Below are 14768 nucleotides of genomic sequence, written 5' to 3'. Positions count from 1 at the left end.
TCTGTAGTATAGCACTACATTCTTCGGTTAGCATCACTGTTTCACCGCCGATTTTTCTTTTCTTTGATAGAATCTCCTTCATGAACTTAGCATATGTCGGCATCTGCTCTAGTGCTTCTGCAAAAGGGATGTTAATCTGTAATTTTTTAAAAACATCAAGAAACTTACCGAATTGCTTTTCAGTTTCTTCCCTCCTTACTCTTTGAGGGAATGGAAATCGAATTTCTGGTTTTCGCAGTGGTTCCCCTTTTTGTACCACGGGTTCTTCCTCCTTTTCAATAACGATGTGCTCTTCAACCGATATTGGTGTGACCATTTCCTCCCGGTGAGTTGGAGTCAAGGTACTTCTACTCTGTTCGGCTTCAGGTGGTACTTGTTCTCTCACCTTGCCACTCCTCGTGGTCACTGCATTAACATTGTTTCTTGGGTTCGGCACTGTGTCACTAGGCAGATTTCCAGACGTTCTTTGTGCCATTTGTTGAGCAAGTTGACCCATTTGAGTCTCAAGATTTTTTATTGATGCAGAGTGATTTTTCTGGACGGCTCTTGACTCCTCAATGAACGAACTTGTGCTTGTAATTGTCACTAATTTCTCCATGGCACTCTCCCAAGCAGCCTTTCTAGGTGGAAATTGGTTCGTTTGAGCTTCTTGTTGACCCTGAGAACCACCTTGTTGATCTCTCCAGGAAAAATTTGGATGATTTCTCCAACCAGGATTGTACGTACTAGAGTAGGGGTTATTCTGCCTGTTGTTATTACTCACAAAATTCACCCGTTCTAGTTCTTCTACCTCATTATCATCCAGTGCTTCACAGACTCCAGTTTTATGTGCTCCTCCACAAAGGTTACAACTAGTCTGCTTTAGTAATTTGACGGGGGCCACTTGTGGTTGTATATTTAGAGCTGCCATTCCCTTCTTTATCTCAGTGGCGATAACCTCTTCCATCTTTGATAGTAGCCTTCCTGGAGCTAACCCATCCATAACATTCAATTCCATTACACCACTTGTTGAACCACCACTTCTGTCATACAACATCATCTGTTCATTTGATGCCATGATCTCAATAATCTTTCGTGCTTCTGTTGCGGTTTTGTAATTCAAAGAACCACCGGCTATGGCATCCAACATAATTCTAGTGCTCGGCCTCAAACCATTACATAATATTTGCATTTGGGCAGTGTCGTCATAAGCATGATTAGGACATTCGGCTAATAAGTTTCTGAATCTCCTGTAAGTGTCACGAAGAGATTCCCCCTATTTCTGTTTGTAACCGGTGATTTCTTGCCTCTTTCTAACGAACATGGCTGGGGGGAAATATTGTTCCAAGAACTTATCCTCAAGATCATCCCATGTGGTGATGCTGTCGGCGGGGAATGAAAGAAACCACTCCTTAGCATCATCTATCAAAGAGAATGGAAATAGCTTCAATTTCTTGGTTTCCTCAGATAAACCATCCACCTTCACTGTTTCACATAATTCAAAGAAATTTGTGAGGTGTCTATTAGCGTCTTCGTTATGTCTACCGGCAAAATGAATTTCCCTCAACTCTCGGTATAGAGCAGGACTTATTTCAAACTTATTGACTGTAACCGGTTGGTGATGAATGGGTAATCGAGCACGATTTCTAATTCGATTCCCATATTCTCCGAGAGTACGTTCTGGTGGTGGTGGGTCGGCCATTTCAGTAAATATGACACAATCACCCAAAACCTCTTCTTCCACAACTAAATGTCTTTCCCTTTGTCTCCTTTCTCGAGCTGCCTTTCTATGTGCTTTCGCTGTTTTTTCAATTTCTGGATCAAAGATAAGTTCAGCTGAGGACTGGCCTCGCATACAAGGTTAGACAGATTGTGAGTAATGAAGAGTTTAAAATAAAGAAAAATAAATAATTAAGTAAAAACATGCGGTTTTGAAACAAATATTTTTTATTTTATTTTTAAATTATTGATAGTGTTTCAGCAAGTGTACTGAATCGTTGCAAGTAATAATAAAACGGTAGTACCGAGTGTCGAACTCAAGGATTGCGTTTTACTATTGAATTATATTTGATTACTAGAATTGAACAAAAAGGTTCCCAAGTTGATTGAAATAATGTTTGAAATTAACAACAATAATAAAATTGATCTTTTATAATGAGAAAAATGTCAGGGATGAGTTTCACTTCGAATCCAACCTTGGTGTCTAATTTGATCCTAGTTATTGAATTCCTTTATTGAATTATTACCGAATTCTCTTTATTATTCTTGCCCTAATGTCTTAGTGACAGAACCTTTAATTCCAAAGTAACCCCTAATTCCTTAGTAGATTTAAGATTAGAATTAAGCATTACCGTATAGAAATTCTCTTGTAAATTATTGCTTTGCAACTAATTTAATTGGTTTCATGACCTGCACCTATGTCTAGACTACAAATTCATGAATTTCTCATCTCAAGCATTCGTAAAGTCCACTTCCGTTTCAAAATACAAATCGTAGAACATTTTAATGTTGATCAAGCAATAAAAAGCATTAAGCACAGAGATGAGAAAAATCATTCAATAAACTCATTCATATAACCAGAAATCAAATCATAAAAATAAGGGTTTCATCTTGTTACACTCATCCCTAACAAATAGGGTTTAGTTACTCATGACAGAAATAAAAGAGATAAAGATTAGAGAAGGATTACAAGAAGGATTCATGAATGATTCTTGATAAAACTGCTCCAATGATGTTAGAAACGGCCGTCTTTGAGTTTCTATGTTAGGGCACAAGTCTCCCAACTTCCCAATAGTGAAAAAGATGCCTAAAACAGTAAAAATCTGTGTTTTTATGGTTGCTGGTGCGGGTCGCGCGCCCCAGGCGCGCTTGGATGCACTTGGGCGCGTTTCGACAATGGCGAATGCTGGGAAAAAGCGCTTGGCTTGCGCTTGGGCGCGCTCCATCGCTCAGCATCTGCTGTCCGGCGTATATTGCATATTTCTCCTCTTTCGAGTCTGAATTCGGTTCCGGTGTCTTCATGAAAGTTGTAGCTATGGATCCTAGTTTTCATTTGCTTTTGGTTTGACTCCAATTGGACATCTACAACTTCCGATATGGCTGAAATACTCTACATGTGTCATGTTGATTTCTCACAAAAATTCAGCACTGCACCAAAACACAACGCAATGTAAAATTACGAAAAATTCCTACTTAATCACTAAAATAAAACATAAAACATTTAATTTAACTCAAAGAACAAAAATCAACAAAATATATCAAATAAATCCTTAATTTAACTAATAATTGAGGATAAATAAGACTAAAATAGTGGAAAAATATGCATATGATGAAGAGTCATCAGTTATCATCTATCATTTATACAATTTTGCTACTAACACCACCTATTTTACTACTTACACCCCTCAAATTGTTTTAAAAACCAAAATTCCCAAATTACTTTTCCCTTTATTTCAATCTTCTTCGTCTTCATTCACCTAACCCATCTTCTTCCTCTTCATTAACCTAACCCATCTTCTTCCTTTCCATTCTATCTTCATCATCTTCATTCAACATCATCTTCATTCAACATCTTCTTCATTTTCTTCAATCATCATCAACCATCTTTATCAATCATCATCAACCACCTTCAACATCTTCATTAACCATCTTCATCAAGTGAGCATCATTAATCATCAATCAATCATCATTGTTGTGAATCAAGTAAGCTTCAACCTTTGTTTTTGTTGTTTTGTTGTACATTATTGTAGTTGTTTCTGTTTTTGGTCAGTTGCACACTATGCAGTGATAAGAGTGTCAACGTAGTTAGCGTTGCCTATCTTGACTGCTTCTGATACCTCAATTCTTGTGGGGGATATGCATGGGGTGCAACTGCTCTTGCTTACCTATATGACAATCTTCGAGAAGCCAGTATGCATCAAACCAGAACTATTTCAGGGTACCTCACACTTTTACAAGTAAACTTTATGGTTGTTTATTGTGTTTATAATTTCTATTATTAATGATTCTAAACTAATAATATATTATTATATATGTGCAGACGTGGGTCTATAAGCATTTTCCTATATTATGTAGAGATTGTTATAGATTGTCTCCTAGTTATGTTGAAGACTACCCTATACCACTTAGATGGAATCCAAAAAGAGATAAGGGTTTGGTTCTTCCATTTAGGAAAGCTCTTTACGAGATTGACGTTGATAAGTTATATTGTACATCATATGAGGAGCATCGAGTGAAGCGGCCTTTTGAAGAGATTTCTTCATTTCGAGGGTGGATATGTTGGGGTCCGAAGATGTATGCTCATCTGTCAGACAGGGTATTGCGTCAATACGATCATCTCCAAACCATTCTTGGCTCACCGTTAGAGGTAGTGGGTCAGACGATCAAACCAGATGAAATGGACATTATGTTTACGCAATATGGTAACGGATGTTGGTGTAATTATGCAGGGACATGTAGTATGCTCGAATGATGACATGGATTGGTTTCGCATAATTTGTCATCCATACATCATTCATAAAGAACCAAACCATGAAGAACATATTGCTCATGCAGCTGATGCAGAACATATTGATCATGTAGTTGATGCCACTGATCCTGTCGATGAAACAGTTGACGTAATGATATATTAATTAGTCATATTTTATTCAGTCATATTTTATTTTTACTAGTCATATTTAATTTATTTTAACTAGTCATATTTAATTTATTTTTTATTGCAGCGTCGAGCAATACAAATTGCTGAAGAGCTTATTGGTCAACAACTGATATTACATGATGGCATGACACTCGTTAATGAGTTAATTTTTATGATACGAAGTCAGAGGGGTGGCGGTAGAGATTAGACTAACATAGTACCATATTGTATGAGAAATAGACAGACTTAGGATTTATTTAGAATATTTTGGATATGTCATATTTTGGTATATTTTTTATATGTAATATTTGGATATTTTTTTGGATATGGTATATTTTGGATTTATAATACTTTTGGAATATTTTGTGAAGTACTTCTTTGACAGTTTATAACAAACGCAATATTTTTAATTCAGACAATATATTCATTCAATATCTTTACAATATTAAGTTAAATATCACAATACGTTTACAATATATTCATCCAATTAACAAGGTTGCATGTGATCATTGTAAATAAGTTTACAACATATTCATTTATACTCGATAAAAGTGTCTTCAACTAATGTTGCATGCGATCATTGTAAACAAATTTTCACTCTCGTGCTTCTTTAGTGCAATATTTTCTCCACAAAATACTTGCTTGTGGTATAGGAGAATTTGACTTTAAGTAAACCTGTTAAAATCAATAATTTATTAAATATGACATTAACAATTGCACATTTAATAAAGGTTAAAATGACAGTTCTAAGTGGAAAAATTAAATAAACAATTAACACATGCACAAAATGATAGTTCTTAATAAATGAAACACAACTATCGTACGATGATCTGACATAGATGTTGGTGGTGGACTTCTAAGTGGAAAAAAATGTTTCCAATTGGTTAAGTGATAATGCGACGAAAAACAAGTTAAATATCGAACCAATCACATATCTCATTTCTGGAAGTGTCATCTAATTATCCAAAGTTCAACTTGTTCAACATATACACAATGTATAAGTTGTTGAACAAAATTTTGTCTACCATATATTATCTCGTAATGAGACATGAAATCTTGAAGCTTTACTACAAACTCTTGACAAATGAATGCCCAAGAGTTCTCACTCATTCCAAGTAAAGTTGCAACTGCACGATATCGATAATTATCATCATCACCAATGTCAATAACGTCATCTATGAATTTATGAATTTCAACTGAAAACAATTCGTTGAAGATAAGAACTCTTGGTTGTTGAACCTTGTTGACTGATGGTCGAAGGTGTGAGCTTTTTGACAGATGATCGAGGTTGTTGTACTTTATTAGGTGTTACAGTACTACTTGCATTTGTTTTGTTATATCGAACAATTGCATCCACATACTCCCACCAAGACGGATAACGTTTGGTTGATTTATCTCTTTTTGATACCTTAATTTTGTCTTTTTTGGGTGCACATTTTGTTTTAACCATGTCAATAGCTGGACAAATCGACATAGTGGATGGATAAACAATATCTCGTGATTTACCTTTAAGTGTAATTTTGCTAGGTACATAAAGTTCATCAAACTTTTTCACTGTCACTTCTATTTTATGTTTCACAGATAATTATGAAGGTTTACCCGATCCATGATCATGAAAAGTTAATTTAGTCCACCAAACAGAATGGAACAGGTGATCATATTATACATGACTATTTTACATGCACAAGGTAGACCATGTGTTCTCCTAACTATGCAACGACATTCAGACTTATCTATACCTACAAACTTCACGCGATCAAACTTTAGTGCAATGTGATCTATTGCATTTTTGGACACAACACCACGCAAATTGGCGTACAATCTGTTACTACATCGATGGACCTTTTGAATTATGCTATTTTTAAATGATTATATCATTTCACTGTGTTGTAATACAATCACACTATTTATGGTTTCCCGAACACGACATATATCACCAATGTTGTCTTGTAATATTCTTTTCAAACTCTAGTACGCCGACTCAACCCTTTGTGTTGTAGTGTTCCCAAAGTGAATAACTCTATTTGTCCACGCCTCAACAAATATTTCCTTGCGAGGAATTAACCATTGGTCAGGTACATAATCATTAAAGATAGAAGAGATACTACAAATTCCTTCAAAGATAGTCAAATTCATGTAGTACTGAGCCTCATCATAACTGTAAACAAGAGCCTCTCATGCCTCCATTATTTGCATCTGCTTCTTTTTTGGAAAAACAATCATTCTGCACTTCGTTTTGATATTTTTGCATACATGAAACAAGCATAATAAATTGACTGTTTTTGGAAAAACATATTGAACTGCGTTCATCAAAGCAAGGTCTCTATTAGTAGCGATTACTTCAACTTCACCACATGCAATTTGTTCTTTCAATATTTGTAGTGCCCACATAAAATTATCAGCACGGTCAAACTGTAGATACGCAAATCCCACACAAAATGTCATTTCATGTAATGACATTCAATACCTACATGTCTTATATGTGCTATCCATAATCAATATTATGTGAAAATTATTTACAAAAGTGATAGTGTCTGGATGAGCCCAAAATATGTCCTTCAACTCATCTGAACTATCTACCTTCTTATATTGATAGACGTATTTGTCGCGTTCCATCAATGTCAAAAAACGTTGCATTTATGTTATATTACCTCTAAGTGATGAACGATATGCTTGACATGCATTGTAAACTTGTTTTATTATCGTCAAACTTTTAACATTATGGTCTTTTAGTGTCATCAATATGTTTCTTGGTTTGATCATGTTCTTCGTCATATCGCCAAGTAAAACTTTCTCATTTTGAGACAATCGACCTAAGAAAGCATGCCCAGTCAGTTTTTTTGGGCTAATTCATGGTTATGGACACCACATATTACATGCATATACCACCCCTCACCAATATTTGATGGTGTTCCTCTCAATCTAAATGGGCATTCACATTTTCTACTCAAAGTACTCCTCGTAGGTTTAGGATTCTTCCAAGGTCTATATTAATCGTTTCTTTCACAACCAATAATTAAATTTGTCTTTGTTCTTGGTCGTGTTGTCGCAGTTTTGGGTCTAAAAATGACAACGACAATTCCATTTTCCCTTCCAATATTTTTATCCTATTTCAATTAATTATCTCGCGTATCAAACATCATGTCAGTGCTAAACACATCATTCAAATCAACCATAACATGTTCACCTCTGTTGTTCATAGTGTCTTCAATTTTATATTAAACACCATCATTCATTGCATCAAAATCATCATACATTTCGTTGAAATCACGTTCCATACCATCATCCATATCCTCAAAATCAGATTCCAAACCTTCATACATTTCATCACTATTGTCTTCCCCTTGATCCATTTATCTGCCTCTAGAAAGGAACACAAAAATTTCAAGATTTTGCTTAACAGATACGTGAACTCAATTCACGTGAACTGAGTTCATGTACGTTTACGTAAACTGAATTCTAGCAAACGTACGGAAACTCGGTTCACGTAAACTTACATGAAATTGAATTCTCGTATATGTTTTAATCTTCAAACTCCATTAATTACGCAATCTTAAACCATGTACGTTTACGTGAATTAAGATTGCGTACATCCTGAGATTTTTAATTTTCAAACTCCATTGATTATGCAATCTTAAACCACGTAGGTTTATGTGGATTAAGATTGTGTACATCTTGAGATTTTTAATTTTCAAACTCCATTGATTATGCAATTTTAAACCACGTAGGTTTACGTGAATTAAAATTTCGTACATTCTAAGATTTTTAAATTTTTTTCAACATACGTAAATTCAGTTCACATAACAACACAATGTACGTCAATTAAGTTCACGTACAATCCCCAGATTTAGGAAGAAAAAAATTTGAACTCAAAAATAGACCAACAAACATACCTTTTTAGGTCACTTTAACCACAATGATGTGAGTTTTGAATGATTATGAGTTAGGGTTGGTGATGTATGGTGATTTTGTGATATGTGACTTATGAGATTTTAAGAATGATGATGAATGGAGAAATGAAGTTAAAAAATATTATAAATATCCAAGGGCATTTTGGTTTTTTTTATAAAAAGAGGGGTGTGGGTAGTAATTTGAGGGATGTGGGTAGCACTTTTGTCATTTACAAAATATAAATTATCGGATATTAACAAATTTTACCAAAGTGAGCCTAGATTTATTTCCCATCTTCCCATGTGTTGAAATTGGAATACCAAAGGTTGTTGTGCCCAACTTCAAATCAAATGTGTTAATGTAAAAAAAGGGAGCACAATAGAAATGGAAAATAGAAGAAGGAAATTGATAATTGTTTTGATAGTTTTCTCATGGAAGGAAACCAGCGACAACCATTAAGATGGAAGGCAGCACAAGGTTTAGCGACCTCGGATAGATCTACGACGTCTTTCAATTTAAGAGGCAGCTTGTTAGTTGTTACAAGGAGAACATACTCATAGCGGCCACCGATTGTGGGTCTAGAATAAGGTTTGCAGAAAACGGAAAAGTTAGAATTGAATCCATAAGACCTCTATTGTAGTAATTGTCTTGCTACATAACAAAACCTTTATGTTCGATATGGTAACCACAGTCTGCTTTTTGGAGCGCCCCTAAATATCAATTTAAGGCCAAGGAAGATATATGAGCTGGATATTGAATGTATATCATCATGATACTGTTAGAACAAAATTAGTTTTATCTACAATCCTCTAGTTAATATTTTGATGATAACAAAAGCAAACAAATAAAGAACGGTTATCCCCTAACTGTATTTTCTAAGTGTTCAGATTTAATTAGAAGACAAAGTTATATTAATAACTAACTATTTTATGATAGCATAAATTACAAGTAAATTAGAGATTATAATTTAGTGTTTTAAACACAAAGAATATAATCACATAATAAACAAGTAATTATGTCTACTAATGGAGCAATTCGTAATATAGCAATAAGAAGTATTGTATTATGTAGTTCAAAGACAAATGTTACAAAGTAAGAGGTTTGATATAAGTGATATCCTCTTGTAATTGGATGTAGACAAAGGAACAACAACACTTCGCCTCAATTTCGTTTGTCTGACTCTGATGCAAGTGTTCTATCACGTGTCTCTAGTGACGCGAGCAACACTCTATGTTAGCTAGCTTTAATAATGCAAGTAATGCTCTGGTTTTGGTGACTTTGGAAATTCATGATATGTTATGTTTCAGTTGCCTCTGTTCAATACAGTCATGCTCTACCTGTTTGCCTCTAATAAGCTTAACAAGCAAGTGATCGTTTTCCTTTAATACTCACATCATCACTTCAAGGACCCGACTCTGATTTATGTTGTATGCTCTAATGAAAATCAATGCTCATATGAAAATCAACGCTCTTATGAAATTCAACGCTCCAAAGAAATCAAAGCATTTGTGCATCCTTTGATGAACATCCTGAATCCGTTATTTGTTTGAAAGTCTCTAAGATATGATCTGATCATAGTATCCTCTACTTATATTTCTTCATACCAAGATACGTAGAATCATTCAAGAAAATATATATAGATATGTTTTAAATATTGATCTACCTTAAATGGCGATTGGAGATTTCCAATAGTAATACTCTCAACAGACACATTTTCTCTCTATTTAAGAACTCACTCAGTCCATTATGTGTGTGTATTGTGTGTGTGTGTGTGTGTGTGTGTGTGTGTGTGTGTGTGTGTGTGTGTGTGTGTGTGTGAGAGAGAGAGAGGATGAAAAAGGCAATGTGTTAAGAAGAAAATCTGAAAAAGCCAAGAACACATAAAAAAAAAGGATGAATGAAATATCCTCTTAATAGAGAGTTATTAGAATTGATGTAAATTATTCAAAGTATTCTTAGACATTTGTAGATATATGGCTTGATATGCAATATCCTCTCAATGAGAGTTAAAATCCTAGAAACAAATTTTGTGTCAACTCAGACACAAACTATAAATAATGTAAATCAGTTCGATAGTGGCAACAACTATCTCATCCCTAAGAGGTACCTAAAAAGGTATGTACCTACTCATGGACCTCAACGGCGTGACATTAGAAAATTGAAGAAGGTTCTGACGATAACATCCTAAAGAGGCTAGAGAAAAATACTCAAAACCTGAAGAGGCATAGTAAATAATACTTGTATGCTATTTATGGAAATAGTAGATTAATACTAGATGTAGCAACAATAGTTGTGAACTAGTATAAAAATATTTGTGTCTTTTTTATCTTCTTCTATTTCTCGCATTTTAGTTCTTTATGATTTAACCTTACTTTGTCTAAACCTAATTTATAAAAGTAAATTGAATGTTTTGATAAGGAACAATTTTTGTAACGAAATAGAAGTACATTTTAGAAACGACAAACACAATTCAAACCTTCATTTCTTGTGTTTTTCAGCACCTTCATATATGTGGCCCAACCTGCATCGCAATAAGAACTAGTAGAAATGGGAAGTCCTACTAGCCCAATAGTAGTAGAAAGTCATTATTAATGGAACCCTTCAAATGTTTAAGTAGACATTTCACAACTTTCCAATGAGATTCAAGGAGATATGTCATAAACTGACATACCTTGTTGACACTAAAGGTCATATATGGTCAAGTGATGGTGGCATATTGATGTCACTAACAAGTAACAACGGAGCAATAGAGATGCAGGTCAGAAGGTGTATCATTACCAATTTTTCTCAATTTGTAATGTTTTTTATGAAAAAAAAAAAAAAAAAATAGGATGAGGAAATGCTGCCCCAATTCAAGGTAGGGAACACCTTAGGCTTCATTGAGCACTTACAAAGGAATTTATGTTTTTATCCCTAAATGACAGTTGTTGATTGATCAATGCATTTTGATACACTTTTTATAGCTTGTACTTCGTGGTTTTCAACGTTTATTTTTTCTAATAGTTACTTTTTACCATGTTTACCATCTTGATGTCGTAATTAGGCTTTAGTCATTATCTACATAATTTTCAATTTTTACTAGCTTCTTGACACTATCTCCTTCTGTAGGCCATAACTTGGACCGAGTTTATCCGATTGAGGTGGTCTAAGATGCATTAGAAAGATGAGAACTACAACTTCTATGTTGGGTGCAAAACTTTTATGTTAGGGAATTATTATAAGGACTTTGATGTTTGAATCTTTAATGTTTAATTTTATTTTTTATAATTTCAAGTCTTTTCCTTTCAATCTTCTATCAGTTGCATATTTGTTCTTTTATATTGATGCTTAATCGTATCAAAACCATTTTTGTTTCACTTTGTGATTATGGAATACAACAATCGCATGTTTTATTATATTATGAATAGAGATGGTTAAGTTCTATTTCTCTTAGTAATAGGTTTGATTGAACTTGATAATTAAATTGATTAAGTTACGGTAATGTTTGTTCCATTATCATGATTAAATATTTTGGCACTTAGTCGAATACAAATTCTATAAAAGTAAGTGACGCTTGTTCGATTAATTTTATGATCAAACAAAATTGGAATTATAAAAACAAATACCTGTTAAATATGTGATTGATTGTTTTTAATTGATTGTCAAAATCTCTTTTTAAATTTGTTTAAAAAAACAAAACTCCCAAGTTTAATTTTTTATTTTCGTTCTTATTTTTTGTATTAATTGATTCATAAATTATTGTGAGACGATCAAGATTAACTACCTTATTTATTATATTATTTACTAAATTATTATCTTTTAACTTATTTTAACTGCATACGACTGCAAATCATTGATCATTGTATGATATATATATATATATATATATATATATATATATATATATATAAATGCATTATTTAAATGCGTCAAAGTTTTAGAAACTCAAATATTTTATATAAAAATGTCACATTTAGTGTAAAAGATTTAAACGTTTTTATTGTTGTTTTTTTATCTATAGCTATAAGTAAAATAATCAACTAACAAAAAATTTATTTATCTTTAAACCAATTTGTTAAGTTCTCTAATAGCTCTAGATTTATTCTCATAACAATATGAATTTTTTTTTCTTTCTAATTTATACATTATTTATTAAATTAATAGGGGTTTTTGTCTTCTTTATAGAGATTTTTTTTAGACAACATCTCTAATTTAAACCGATAAAATCATCGAACAAGTTCTAATATCCTTCGCAAAATAACTTCTAGACAGAATTTGCGACAAATATTTTCTGTCGCAATTCGCTCATCCCAATAATTTTGGCACAGAGTATTTCTTTCAATCACAGTTTGAGACGGAATTTGGGACAGAAACCAATTAATTGTGGTGACAAAATTTGTGACAATGAGTATTTCTCTCAACTTTACTTTTTAAGTACACAAAATACAACGCCTTTAAGTCCATTTTTCATAGAGGAATTCCAACATGAAAACTAGAAGGAGAAGCAAATTCATGGCTCTATCTACAACAAGCAGTAAAACACTATTAGAAGACAGATACAACTATCACCAAAGTTTCATATTATAAGCTACTTAGTAATATAAACTAAGATTTAGTTCAACTGACAAAATACTAATATTGTTAAGCTGAACCATCATGTCCTCATTCGAACCCGAGACTTCGCAGTTGTGTATGTGAGTTTCAATGGTATTTACCACTTCTTTACCACTCTGTCTATCGACCCAAAAAAAGAGTAACATAAACTTTAAGTTTCCTATGAAGAAACCAGAGCGCCACGAAGTTCAACTAGTGCAACTGCTTCGTTAATTGCATCCATCACTTCAAGCTTGCCTCCACTCACAGCTTCGTCCATTGGAGTCCTCTCATGACCGTTTAAAACACTAACATTTGCTCCAGCCATGATTAATTTCTTCACAACCTCAATATGCCCATTGAGGCACGCCCAATGAAGAGGTGTATTATTTTCCTCATTTGCGGAATTAAGATCCACTCCTCTACTGATTAAATACTCCACAATATCAGTATGCCCATTTGCTGCAGCCATGTGAAGAGCTGTTCTTCCTTGAGTGTCTTTTGAATCAAGAGGGACACCACTGGATGCTAAGTTCACAATATCATCCTTGTCATCATATCTTGCTGCCTCAAGCAAGGCTTCAATGATCTCAGTTGTTATTTCAGGAAGATCCTGCGGTTTAATGTTCTCTTCCACCACTCCCATTTTTAGTTGTTACTTCAACTAACTGCTCAGATTAGAGAAGAGAAACAAATGAACAAAATGACGACATTCAGAAAACAGAGAAATTATATTATTAAAGCAATAGAGAGAACAATGAAATTAATTACAAGTAGTAACCTATGTAACACAAACACCTCTAATCGAAGATGTGTCCCAGTGTCCGACACCGACACCTTAATTACATTCAGTTAAATCATTTTCTCATATGATTACCAATGTTGACGTGTCAATGTCGTATCTGGTGTCCATGTCAGTATTTGTGCTTCATAGGTAGTAACAATATATATGTGAACCAATATGCATCAAACTAAACCCAACTTTGAAACAGGACTCAATCCAATTATGCTATCATTGAGAACTAGCAAATTGTTGCAAGATGTGATGTAAAAGAAATGTGCAATTAAGCTAAACAAGTACACATAGGGCATAAGTTTTGCTTTCAATATCTTAACAGAATGCAAGTGATCCTATGGAAAAACCATAAGCAAATAGTTGTTAATAAATTGATGTAGAATCGATTCCAACAACACACAACAGTGAAGAAGCAACAACAAAATTTAAGAGACACGGTGATTTTCGGTATAAACATAAAAATAGGGGGTTTTAGGGTTTTGAAGCATAAAGCAATGAAAGTAGAAGATTCACTAACCCTTGAAGAAAGACGAAGATTCGGTTGATGGTTAAGAACGTGTGAGTCATAATCCACTGCAATTCATCTCACATATTAGCTAAGGAAGGAAAAATTCATCTCACTCATTTGTATTGTATTCTGTATCAATGGTTGGGATCCACTTTTAAGAAGACTCATCTAAAATACTAAACTAAATTATACTCTATAAACTATTTAAACCTACAAACTATTATATTAAAATTATAAAATTACTACTTAACTTATACTCATAAAATAAGTTAATAAAAATAAACACACATTTTGACCTGGTAAACACACGTAAGTTATTCATTATCTCTGTTATTTTTCTCATTTTTCTTTTTAAATTGCAAATATTTTGAGGATACATATTTTTT

At 33.5% G+C, this 14768-nt stretch overlaps 1 protein-coding gene across 3 annotated transcripts; it reads right to left on the bottom strand.

Annotated features, from left to right (window-relative positions):
• Positions 1-12866: 12866 nt before the first annotated feature.
• Positions 12867-14554, bottom strand: LOC101499682 (uncharacterized). Of its 3 annotated transcripts, none has more exons than XM_004497933.4 (2): positions 14392-14554; positions 12867-13746 (listed from the first exon to the last, which is right to left on the bottom strand). In XM_004497933.4, exon 2 carries the CDS (start codon positions 13722-13724, stop codon positions 13260-13262), a length of 465 nt encoding a protein of 154 aa, XP_004497990.1. In that variant the 5' UTR covers positions 13725-13746; positions 14392-14554; the 3' UTR covers positions 12867-13259. The 3 variants fall into 3 exon arrangements, with proteins under 3 accessions (XP_004497990.1, XP_012570490.1, XP_012570489.1); XM_012715036.3 differs by lacking the exon at positions 14392-14554 and adding an exon at positions 13877-14382; XM_012715035.3 differs by lacking the exon at positions 14392-14554 and adding an exon at positions 13956-14382.
• Positions 14555-14768: the final 214 nt, after the last annotated feature.

Source organism: Cicer arietinum, chromosome 4, assembly GCF_000331145.2.
Source record: "Cicer arietinum cultivar CDC Frontier isolate Library 1 chromosome 4, Cicar.CDCFrontier_v2.0, whole genome shotgun sequence".
Taxonomy (NCBI): domain Eukaryota; kingdom Viridiplantae; phylum Streptophyta; class Magnoliopsida; order Fabales; family Fabaceae; genus Cicer; species Cicer arietinum.
The sequence above is the reverse complement of the archived record's forward strand: the minus strand, read 5'-3'. Positions and strand labels throughout refer to the sequence as shown.

Bases quoted from the DNA above. Each gene is read 5' to 3' on its own strand.
- LOC101499682 (XM_004497933.4), bottom strand. From the start codon at position 13,724: ATGGGAGTGGTGGAAGAGAACATTAAACCGCAGGATCTTCCTGAAATA.